The sequence below is a fragment of the Monomorium pharaonis genome, chromosome 9, assembly GCF_013373865.1.
Source record: "Monomorium pharaonis isolate MP-MQ-018 chromosome 9, ASM1337386v2, whole genome shotgun sequence".
NCBI lineage: Eukaryota > Metazoa > Arthropoda > Insecta > Hymenoptera > Formicidae > Monomorium > Monomorium pharaonis.
Genome location: NC_050475.1, coordinates 9,472,427 through 9,485,288, shown reverse-complemented (window position 1 = coordinate 9,485,288; position 12,862 = coordinate 9,472,427). Strand labels below are relative to the sequence as shown.

Below are 12,862 nucleotides of genomic sequence, written 5' to 3'. Positions count from 1 at the left end.
ATAGTTTGTATAAATTGCGCTTGTGGCATAAGATTACATATTGCAAGGTATATAGTAAATTAATTGTAACTGTGTATCGGAATAAACGAACGATATATGTGTATATAATAAAAAGAAACGAGGCAACTGTGCGTATCCTGTGGTAACGATTATGATTGGTCATATAAAGCGTCGATTTTTACCTAATTAATTATAAAATAAAATGTATGTATATACGTATGTGCGTACTAAGTATAATATTGAATGCAAGTAATATATTGTATGTAAAATTGTATGATTATATGTATTCTATAAAACGAGATAATATTATCAATGTAATTAATAAGAATAAAACTAATATTTAATGTGATATAAGTATTACATATTTTTTTTTTTTTTTTTTTTATGCGGTGGAATTTAGTGTAGATAAAATGCGATTAGTATAATATGTTAGAATGGTTATTGGATATGATTAGTATAATACTTCTATTTTGTTTTCATGCGATCTTATTATTAATATTTAATATTTAAAGTATGAATAGATTTGCGTAAATCGGTTATGTGAACAATTAATTATAAGCATTATTTATTTTTTCTTTGTTTTGTGTTTTTTGTGCGGCGGGATCTATAATGTATCGTTAAGTTTTATAAATTTGAATAAGCAAATGGATTGTTAGTATTTTGATTATGTTGATTAATATGTTAGATTGAATAAGTGTTAATTATATTTGATCGAGCTTAGTGTTTCCGGTGAGACAGTAAGTTTGATATTCACTTGATTTTCCGCTGCTCGAAGAATCAAGCGCATGGTATTTGCATGCCCGTTAATAAAAGGAACCTCGTGAAATCACGTAGGTTGTTTTATTCATATGATCTATTATCTGTTCACTTATATCGATTTCGTGTAGATATTGCCACAGTCGATTGGTACATGTAAAACAATTTCTAATCGGTTTAATTTCTGTAACTGATTTTAAGCATTGACTACAATTTACTTCGTGGTATGTTAGAGAGTTTAAGGCAAAATGTGATGTTTCGAATTCATATTGGGCTCGAATTATAAAAGTTCTAATTTGTTTAAAACATTTAAGACATAGGCAAAAATTAGTTACTTTTTCGCGGTAGCCTGTGTTTTGTACACAGTACCAAAATGGTGATTTATCGACTGGTTTTATAGGAGTGGTTAAATGTCGGGCCGGAAGACCTGGCCGACGGTGCCAAAGCATCTGTGAACAGAAATAATGATTAGGCGCTCATCCTGGATCCACGTGTGCTACCTTCAATTTGTTGATATGCACAACGCGTGGTCTTTTGCCAATTAGAATTTTTACGTTGCAGGGTGGGAGATTTTCAATTACTTTGTAAGGTCCCACATATTGATCAGAGAATTTTCCTTTACTTGGTTCTTTCAATAGAAATACTTCTGTGCCTTCCTCAAAATGTCGAGGATTTATGTGTCTGTCATAGTATCGTTTGCTTCTTTCTTTAGCAGAGATTAAATTTTGTCTAGCCTCTTCACGTGTTTCGTGTAATCTATTCGCGAGATCTGTGATATATTCGTGATACGTATTTTCGTTATTGGACTCTAAAGGAGGGTGGCTAGAGGGTAAACGAGCTAGTTTGCCGAATATAAGTTCGTATGGCGAAAATTTTGTACCTTCGTGTACACTAGTATTATAAGAAAACATAGCCATGTTAATATAGTCGTCCCAGTTATCTTCTTTGTCAATTTGCGTTTTAAGATATTCGGTTAGTACGTGATGCGATCGTTCTAAAGAACCGTTCGACTGAGGATAATAGGCGGTTGTTTTAAAATGTTGAATATTGAATTTCTTAGTCAAAGATCGCATAAGGGAAGATAAAAAATTTGCTCCTTGATCTGTGAGTATGGCTTTCGGAGCACCGTAAATGCATATAAAATTCTTTGCAAATGCGTCAGCGATAGATACCGACGTGGCGTCATTTAATGGCACGGCTACGGAATATTTCGTTAATAAATCTTGCATTGTTAGAATGTATTGATTTCCTTTTATGGTGACTGGTAATGGTCCCATTATATCAAGCGAAACTTTATCGAAAGCTGTTCCGGGAGAGTCTGTAATTATCATGGGCTGTTTAGTTTTAATTCTGGTTAGCTTCTTAATTTGACATTGCTTACATTTTCGAATTAAATCTGAAATATCCTTTTTCATGGAGCTCCAAAAATAATGTGGTCTTAACCGATTATAGGTTTTTGTCACACCCTTGTGACCACCGTGCGAGGACGCGTGATTTTCTAAGATCAATGCTTCACGTTCGTGAGGCTCAGGATTTCGGATTAAATTTTCACAAATAGTAATTTGACAGTTAGTTCCTGTTAAATAAATTTTGAATTGCTTAAGGACGTAAGACCATGGAATGTCGTCAAAAGATTCGGTTTTACTAACGCTTATTGATTTGAGCTCTAATTCAGTTATTACGTCTACTAATGATTGAAAACAATTTTTTAAAGTTTGTGGCTCTAATAGTGTACGATTATTAAATTTTATAGGGAGTGAAATTACAGTGTTTCCTTTTATGGTCTTTACATTAGCTCTTTCGTAAGTTAAGTTTTCGTAGTTCGGCAATAAGTTAGCTTCTGAATATTGTTTTGCGCCGTTATCAAAAGGAGTGCCGTTTAGGTATATGAATATAACATGGTTATCTTTTCGGCTAAGTAAGTTTTCACGAGTTTTATCGATTGTTGGTTCTTGGAGTGCGAGAGGAAGAAGCGGAATTTGTTCATGAGGGATTGATATAGGAGTAAGTAATTCGTCGTAATATTCTTCGTCGTCATCAGTATTACTTTCGGTATAGTCGGAGATTTCCTCTAAATTTTCGTGATTAGAATTTTGTGATGCATTCATGTCTACGTAATCGTCGTGAGTTTCTATTGAAATGCGATTTTCGTTATTAGTATTTGGCGGTGGGGTTTGTGGTAAGGTTCGGTTTTTATTACTAGAAAAGAATAAGGATTCATCAGAAGAATCGTCTTGATCTGCGTTTATTAATGGGAAAACATGATTCTCAGGTGGGTTTCGCGACAGGGCATCTGCGTTATTATTTAAAGTTCCTTTTTTATATTTAATTTCAAAATCGTATTCGGATAATTTGTTGCGCCACTTCCATAAGCGGGAAGACGGATCTTTAATCGAGTTTAGCCAAACGAGAGGTTTATGGTCGGTAATAATTGTAAAACGTTTTCCGTACAAGTATGGTCTGAAATGATTAATACAGTATACTATGGCTAGACATTCTTTTTCAATTGTAGAGTAGTTCTTTTCTGCAGCATTTAAAATTTGCGAAGTATAGGAAATGGGTAAGTCTTGTCCGACGGGACCTTGACTTAAAACTCCTCCGATAGCATATCCGGATGCATCGGTCGTGAGAATAAAAAGCTTAGTGAAATCGGGGTATTGGAGTATTGGATTAGAGCACAATGCTAATTTAAGAGTGTTGAATGAGTCTATTTGTTTTACTTGCCACGAAAAGGTGCTGTTTTTCTTTAATAAGTCTGTGAGAGATTTTGCGGTTTTAGAAAAATTTGGAATGAAGCGTCTGTAGTAGCCAGCAAGGCCTAAAAATTGTTTAATGTTTTTAGGAGTTTTGGGAGTAGGGAAATTCATTATTGAGTTGATTTTTCCGGGATCCGGCCTTACGCCGTTCGATCCAATTATGTGTCCAAAATAGGCTACTTCGTGTCGTAAGAATTCGCATTTATCTGGCTGGAGTTTCAAATTCGCGTTTCTTAAACGTTGCATTAAGCGGGTGAATTTAATCTCGTGTTCTCGTAAAGATTTTGCGTAGATAACGATATCGTCCATATAAACGAAGAGTTCGTTCTCCTGTAAGCCAGAGAGAACGTTGTCCATTAAGCGCTGGAAAGTTGCGGGAGCGTTTTTTAATCCGAATGGCATTCTCTTGAATTGGTAATGACCGTATGGGTTCGAAAAAGCAGTTTTAGGGGCATCTTTGGATGCCATAGGTATCTGATGAAAACCGGAGGCTAAATCTAGCACGGAAAAGTATTTTGCTGATCCCAATTGATCTAGTATGTCAGTAATATTTGGGAGAGGATAGGCATCGCCTATTGTTTTTTCGTTTAAGTTCCGATAGTCGATGACTAGTCGCCATCGTTTATTTCCTTGAGAATCAGGTTTCTTGGGGACGATCCATAATGGAGAATTGTAAGGAGAAGTGGAATGTTCTATGGAATCGTTTATTAATAAATCGTTAATTTGCTTACTTATTTCTTCTTTATGTACGGGAGGAAATCTATATTGTTTTGTATGAACTGGTATATCGTCAGTAGTTGGAATGAAGTGTTCAGCAGCGTTTGTGGCTTCGAGGTTATCACCAGGAAGATGAAACCTATCTTCGTTTTCATTGATTAGCGTTTTAATATTTTCTATTTCTTCTGGATTTAGATGATCGAGTCTGAGTAGATTAAGAATTGTTGAGGTACGATTGTTTTTGAGCGAGTGAATATATTTGGGATGACATTCAGTCGTATAATGAAAATATACAGGATTATCGTATGCAGGAACCTCAGGACGTCCTCGGACTCCTTTGGTATGTGAGTTTGAACGAGTCTCTGAATTAGTAGTAGAATTAGTTGAATTAGCAGAATTAGTAACATTGGCAAGAATTACTGAATGCCCTCGGGTTTTAGTAACATGCTGAAGAACAGAGCTGACACCAAGACTAACATCGGCCTCGTTAGGAGATCCTCGGACTCCTCCGATGTTATCTATACTCTTATTATAAGTCACCGGGCTCAGTGACGGGGCTACCGTGTGCCCTCGGGTCTCGGTAGCATGCAGGGGAAGAAGATTGTCATCAAGATTAACGTTGATTTTAGGAGACTTCCGGTATCTCACAGCGTTATCTTTTTTATCTCCATTAAGGTTCAGGGGGGTTTCAAGATTAAGTGGAACTGTCGCATGCCCTCGGGTTTTGACAGTGTGTAAAGAATTATTTTCATCACCCAGACTAACATTGGCCTCAAGCGGTTCGATGCCGCTTCCAATGTTATCTATATTATTTTTTAAATGTGTGAGACTCTCAGGATTTAGTAAACGATTTGGTAAATGAGGGGGAGAGGCAGCTTGTTCAACAGAGGTTGCCATGTCGAAATCTTGTAGTTCGACGGAAGGGATTCGTACCTTTTGTTCGCTGTCTGATGTATTAAAGATCGGTAAGTAAGCTTTTCCTTTAGAATTTGTGACGATAGCATCTCCCAGGTAAATTTTATCGGCAATTGCGTATAGAGGTAAGTATCCAACTTGTTTTTCTACGTTAATAATGTTAACATGAAATGGGGTAACTGATCTAGCTTTAAGAATAATGATTTCGGAGTTAGCGAAAGGAATTTTTATATCTTGGTAGCTTAGAGATTTATTTTGATAATTAATATTGACAGAGTTTTTCTGGAAGAAAGGGTTTCCTAATATTCCATCGTGTGGAAGACCAACAAGGTCGGGAATTACTTGAAATTTGGTTGGCTGGTTGAGTAATAAAATCTCAACGGATCCTATCGAAGAAATTATTTCAGAGGATATGCCTTTGAATGTAACGATGTCATCTTTATTAATAGTAATGTGGTCTTGTAGGAACCGTGATTTTATTAAGTTAAATGCAGATCCAGAATCAAGCATAAAATTGCATTGATTTACTAGATCTGGGGACGAAATGTCGACAGAGGGTAACGCGTGAACGTCTTTTGTTACGTTCAAGTTGTAGAAACTGTGGCTTGCGGGATTTGGATTGTGACTGCGGAAGTCTGTTGAGATGTTGTCGGACGCGCTATTGCGGAGTCGTTCCGACGAGCGTCTGACATCGGAACGCCCGGGAAGTTTCCCGAATTATTTTGTTGTGGCTTTCGTTGCAAAATAACTGATTGCTGATTCTGGCTTTCTAGTGCTTTACGGTAGGCGAATTTACGACACTCACTCATGAAGTGACCGGGTGTCTTACAATATTTGCATATTTTACCGGTGGGATAGTTGGGACCGGGCTGTCCAGGGACAAGCGGTCGAATAAATGGTTGCGCGGTGTTACGATGTAAAGTTATATTCTGATTTTGTAAATTTGGTACCAAACGAGGTTGTGGAGCGCGATTAGGGAAATCAGCACGCGGAGGATACGGAGGGTTAATTTGTTTACGAGCCTTCTCTACCTTGAGGGTTTTCGAAAGTTGGATTGCCGTGACAATGGATTCTTCAAGAGAGAAACATCTTTCTAATTTAACGCGTACTAGAAGGTCTGGGGGTAGGCCGTTAATAAAATTTGTTTTGACTATGTGTTCGATTTCTGCTTTCTTATCTTCCGTTATATTTCCGTATCGATCAGATTCTCCGTCAGTAATTGCGGAACGTAATTCCTGGACGCGAGCGACGTAATCAAAAATATCTTCGTTTTGTTTCATGTAGATATTTACGAGTTCTCCGCGGTATTGGTCAACAGATTTGTTCGGGCCGAAAAATTCTTTTAGTCTCCGGGTCAGATCGCGCACGCTACGAAGATCTGCGCCTTCGATGGCTGAGTAAGCGTGACCCTGTAGTTTATTAGTAATTAATTGCATCAAATAAAATTCATGGTATTCCGGAATGAGGTCTAAAGCACGTTCGCAAATTTTGCTGAATTGAAATACGGACATATTACGTCCGTCAAATTTAGGAATAGTATCAATCGCGTCTTTAAAACGAATTGGTGAGTCAAAGTCGTTCCGTCGGGAAGGATTGGGAGATATAGGAGTTGGTGCGCTCGTATTTGATTGTTGCATTTCGAAAAAACGGGAATTTAATTTTTCTATTTGATCGGGTAGCGCGTTTAATGAAGCTAGCTGTTGTGTTACTTGTTCCATAATTGCTCGACTTTGTTCTAATTCAAATTGTCTAGCTTCTAGAGTTTCTGTGCGTTCCTTCAATATTCTTTCTTTTTCTTCCAATAATTGAGCGTACTTTTCTAATTCTTCTCGCGAAATTGCTTTATCAGATTCAGATCTTGTAATCGGCATTTTGAAATATAGTATGTATTACCAGAGTATTTTGTATGTTTGTAGTTTATTAGCCACCAGAGATTTCGTGATATTGTAAATGTTTTTGCTAGGGGCGCTTGGTAAGCTGCCACCAAAGAATTTTGGGTAATTTAAAATTAAAAACGGGATTGGTTATAATAATTGCAAGATTGTTATTTAGGGCGCGTAGTAAGCTGCCACTAAAAATTTTGTAATCGCCAGAAAATTCGTTTGAAATTAGATAGCCACCAAAGAATTTCGTGATTCTATTAAAGTTAAGTTGAAATCGAATTTGAGAATTAGAATTTCATTTTAAAATAAGCCACCAGAAAATTTTGATATTGGATTAAAATATTTCTTTTTCTTATTATTATTTTTATTAAGCCAACAGAAGGTTTGTTATTTGTATTAGGTTTTAAAATGGAAACTGCTAGGGTTTGTCGTCAAGTGTAATTAAAATTGATTTTCTATATTTACGATAAGCTACCAGGAGATTTGTGATTTGTGTATTCAAGATTTATTTTTAATGAGTTTAAATAAAACAGGCTATGAGCGATAGCAAACAAGAAGCAAAAGATAAAAGACAAGATACAAGGCACAAGAGTTTGATAAATAAGATTTTGTCTTCTTGTTAGATTTCATTTATGTAATTTAGTAATAAAAGCAATTTACAAGGTTTTTGCAAATAAGTAGATCAGGCTGTAGTAGTTTTTCGTAATAAAGTTCACTGAAATTGCAATTCGAGACACAGTATTAATATTCAATATGTGGTATATATAATATATTATAGCAAGAATCGATAAAGCTGAAAATAAAAGGATTAAAAATACAATAAAAATGTTTAAAAGCAAGACCAAATCTCTCTCCTTTCTCACTCAAAGCTTTGCGATTCCTTCTTTTTGGCGTAAAATAATCCCACCACGCTGCCACCAGAGAATTTTTGTGTTGTTACGGACAAAAATTTCAAAAACCGATTTGTAACGTTCCGTTGAAGACTACTCGATACGGGGGCAGCTTTCGTTCTTTTGTCTAACGGGGCTCTCAATTTATTTGTTTTAGGGCGACCGCAGCACGTCTGCTTATTTCCCAGGGATACGCCGAGAGCCGGAAGGATCGTTTATCGCGTTTGAGAGAGAAATAAATGGGATGAGAGACAGGTTAAATAAACGTGTTTATTATTTATCAATCAGTATTAATCTTCATTTATTGAATACATAACCAATATATATATATATAATAAGATAAATAATGAAAAGAGTACGTTGATTACTCGAAATAGTATGTAGTAGATAGACCCAAAATATGCATATGAAACAACTAAATAAAGTAGTGAGTATAAGTATGTTATTAAGTTATTTATAATCAAGTAAAATATGAATTCATTTAACGTTTAGTCATTTAATAAAAACAAATCGATTTATGAAATCTAATTGATTTAACTCTGACTTGAATGATTTTACAACCTGGATAAAAATTATTTACTTTATTGATTGAATAAATTTGTGATGAATATTTCTTGTGTTATTAAGTAGGCTGCCAGTTCAGCCGAATTCTTGACGTCTGAAGAATGGTTAATTATGTTAGTGTTTAAGCGTCTTACCTTGTTTTTGTGAAGTACGTAGACAATAAGGGAAAAGAAAAGATCTTGGTATGATTTGTGGGAATGATATCGGAATGTGTATGGAAGATGAGCGACCTCGAATTAAATATTTAGTTGAAATGATTTGATTTGATTTGATTTAGCGAAACGGATTTAAATTTGGCAACTAGTGGTATTGTCTAAATGTGGAGCGACCGTTATGCGGTCACTGTTCGCTCCTCTCACATGGGGGATCATCTCCGTCAGGCTAATCCTGTACACCCGTCAATACCATAGACAGATGTATGGGATGCACGCGAACTCAACTGCCTTAGTTAGGTGTTGACACATCCAGACTATTGCCAAATTAATAAAAGATATTATTAACGCGGCGCGGGATCGCTCAGAGAAATAATCATGTAAGGAGGATATATATATATATATATGTGTGTATTTCGTTCAATCGTTCTTTCAGATTTCGCGTATCAAAATAAAAGAAAATCACTGTCAATCAGGGTTTTGTGAACGTATCTTACGACTCCACTCTCGCTAGGCGGTATCCCACGTCACATCGGGAGTAAAATAAAAATAAAAAAAAAGAAGTAGAGTCCGAGAATCCAGCTTGACAGGATATTTGTAGTATAATTAAGTTTATAATTTAAGTATCGGAGTATTGTTATTGTTATTCATTTGATTGTCTGAAAGAACTGCGTTAACGAACCGACGGATCGTACAGGTATTGTCCCGTGCAAAGTAGATATTAGATATCCGCTTGTTTAGCTTTTTATCACCAGGAGTACCCTCAACGGGCTCCAGTCAGCCAATACCACCAGCTGTTGGGTGACTAAACTCGACTTCTTAATTAAGGAGCCGACGCACAAGACGGTGATCCGTATCAGACGTGTCGCGGTAGACGCGTAATTATTTATGGGTTTCAAAGTATAGAGGCATATGAGATTAAATTATTTGTTGAAAAGTAGAAGGATGCGATCGTATTTTATAATTTTTATTTATTTATTTATTCAGGTAACAATGCTGGAGATCGCATAAAGGTTTAAGGAGTGTGGAAGTACTTCAGTTAAATTTCTATATCTAAATTAGTAAAATAAGCGGGGTTATAATTGGCAATAATAAAACATGTATAAATAAAAATCAATTGTTGTATCAAATATATATATATGTGCATTTAATTCAGTTAGGTCTCGAATGCGTTATGAAATCAAGTAAATTGCATGTGAACTTTGAATAATTATTATATTATTTCATGTAAATTATTAGGATCAGTGATTTGAATATTATTTTATTATATCTGGCACAAAGTAACGTAGAATGTTATAATAGTGGTTAAATTAGAGATGTACAAGTTGGATATTAAATAGAAATAGAGTAGATATCAAAATATTAAATCATGGATAAAATTGCATTGAATAAAATTAAATCGAATTGGATAGTAGTATGGATTGTATTTAATCAAAGTGAAATATCAGATCTGCTGTATTAAATTGAATTGTGAATTAAATCAGATCGTAAATTAAATTGCATTAAAATGAATTAAATCAAGTTCAGTGGTAAGTTATTTGTAATATTGAAATTTAAATTAAATTAAATTAAATCGGGATATCAATGCACATTAACATAAATTAAATTAAATCAGATTGTAGAATATGTCACATTAAAATAAAATAAATCAGAGTATCAGTATATTAAAACATCGGTGTATCAGAAATAAAATGTTCATGCATCAATCAGTATATCAATAAATGTCAAATAAAATGTCAATGTATCAATAAATGTCAAATAAGATGTCAATGTATCAACCAAGCTGTATTAAGTTAAATTAAATTATAATAAAAATCAAAATGTCAATTGAGTAGTGTTAAATTAGAATTAAATTGTCAAAGTCGCAAATTAAATTGAATTAAATTAAATTAAATCGTGATTAAATAATATTAAAATTGAATTAAATTGAATTAAATTTCCAAACGGCAGACTGGGGTAATATTGTATAAGTATTTATTCGGTCGTTAAATTGTTAAGTATTTAATTATTAAAATAATTTAAAATAATTTAGAATGATGGTCGAAAAGTGATTACGCGCGGCAGAGTGTTCACTTGTAGAGATTGATGACAGCTTGATTGAGATTATATAAATCAGATAAATAAAATTAATTTAAGTTACTCACCAAAAGGTCTTCGGGGATATATGAATTATTGAGGCTGGATCCCCTTCTAGTTTTATAAGTCTTTATTTCTTTCAGTTACAATGTTCCTTCTACAGTCGACAAAATGGCGGATGCTTCTTAAGATGGCAGATATGCGGTACAGTGTTGAAGTTCAGTGCGCAATGTGAACACTCAGAGAAACGTGGTGTTGTTACTTGAAAAGACCGGCGCGCAATGCTGATCCGCCGCGGCGCTCGCTTTTATATTGTTCGAGTTTGTAGGCCGCGGGGTGTGGTACGAAGTAGGAGTTGCATCATTCTCGCTTCTAATTTCAAAGGGTGCCGCGGAATGTCGGCATAATTTTACAAAGGATGTACTTGCATCGGATGTTTAGTCTTTCGAGATACAGAAAAATATCATATTACATTTTGATCAAACAATTTCGCAAGTGACTCACGATGACTCATACCCGAGCGTGAGAATGGAATTTATGCATCTTATGCATATAAAATATTCATTCAAATATTATAACTGTGAAATAAATTATTAATTAATGTTTCTACGACTCGTACGCTTGCGGAGGTTTTATACAATAATATTTCTTTCATTGTAAAGCTTAGTTTTTGCAAAATTTAATTGTTAATAGACGCTACGCATTAATTATTTGATATTTAACAAGATTAATTATTTATAATACTTATTTGTTGAGATAATGACTCTATATGGTAATATTAATTGATACAAATAAATTTTATATTATTTAGAGTTCTGTTTTATTAAGATTAATTATTAACTGAGTCTGAATAATTGAATATGCGTACGTAGGTATGTTTTATCAATAAACTAATTGTTAATTAACATTTTTCTTTGTGGTAACAATTTTTACGTATAGTAGTAGTGGTTCTCAAACGATATCTGTAACTTTTATATTTTTTAAACCTTTGCAAGTGTGTTATTAATGAATATTTAGTTGCGCGTAATATTTCATTATTCAAGCGTTATAATATTTGCACATATTTCAAATAGGGGTTCCCATCTATTACAGTGGTGATCACCTTAGTGATTCGCCGCTCTTGAATTTTAGCACTTGTAATAATTTCGATGAGCTAACCTTGAAGGCTTTAGACGTTTGCAATTAATATCGTCAGTGAATATTCTACTTTAAGTAATATTTCATCGCTGGTGCATATGTGAATTTTATAATAATTTTACATTCTTCTTATAGAGGTTCGCATTTATTACAGTGATGGTCAGCCATCTTGTGTACACTGCGATAGCTTCAGTGACATGGCCTTGGGACTTTATTTATTAATTATGCACTTGCAAAAGCCTTAATAATTATTTTTTAATCAAAATCGATTGTTAACTAGCTTTATGAATAAATGATAATTGCAAAATTATGTAATTGATAAGGATTATTTATTTATAATTAAATTATTGTTCGTATATATAATATTCTATTCGTTAACTAGTATTTATGCAAAAAGGTGATTGTTAATTAATATTTATGTTTGGAATAATAATCTAAAATTGATATTAATAATTATTTAATTGTTTAAACCATTTTATATATTATTTAGGCTTCTACAATGGTCTTATGAATATTCTACTGTTAATAATATTTCATGATAGTGATGCAATGATTTTACATTCACCTTCACAAGGGTACTCATGTACCATGACGGTTCTCAAGGTGAGAGACTTGTGTTTCAAGGCCTATAGTACTTATAAAGGTCTTTTGGCAGTCGTCCTTGACACTTTAAAAATTTATATCTCGTGAACGGTAAGAGATTAAGAGATGGGGTTTGGACCATCGTATAGAGGACCTCGAGGACTATGTTTGGCCGAATTTTGGTCCTCCCGAAAAATCGGGGTGGGGGTGAAAATTGAAGTTTTTAAAAGAACATCATTTACGGTCGAATCAGGTAAAACGGAGCGTTTTGGCAAGTTTTCGGTTTTTGGGTAAAAAATGTGAAATTTGTCCCAAAAAATAATTGTTTTTTCCAAATTTTTGGAAACATGATTTTTAGTATAAACAAAGTCTGCGACGCTTCTTGGAATTAATTTGGCAACTCTACCTCTTATGGTTCTCGAGATATTGGCAAA

General features: G+C 34.3%; 1 protein-coding gene across 1 annotated transcript; it reads right to left on the bottom strand.

Moving 5' to 3' along the window:
• Positions 1-568: 568 nt before the first annotated feature.
• LOC118647302 lies at positions 569-5,681 on the bottom strand. Its single transcript, XM_036291914.1, has one exon. The coding sequence runs from the start codon at positions 5,652-5,654 to the stop codon at positions 1,233-1,235; it is 4,422 nt and encodes a 1,473-aa protein (XP_036147807.1). The 5' UTR covers positions 5,655-5,681; the 3' UTR covers positions 569-1,232.
• Between the last annotated feature and the right edge of the window lie 7,181 nt (positions 5,682-12,862).

What these genes read in the sequence shown, in the direction of transcription:
- LOC118647302 (XM_036291914.1), bottom strand. Translation starts at nt 5,654, where the DNA reads ATGCTTGATTCTGGATCTGCATTTAACTTAATAAAATCACGGTTCCTA.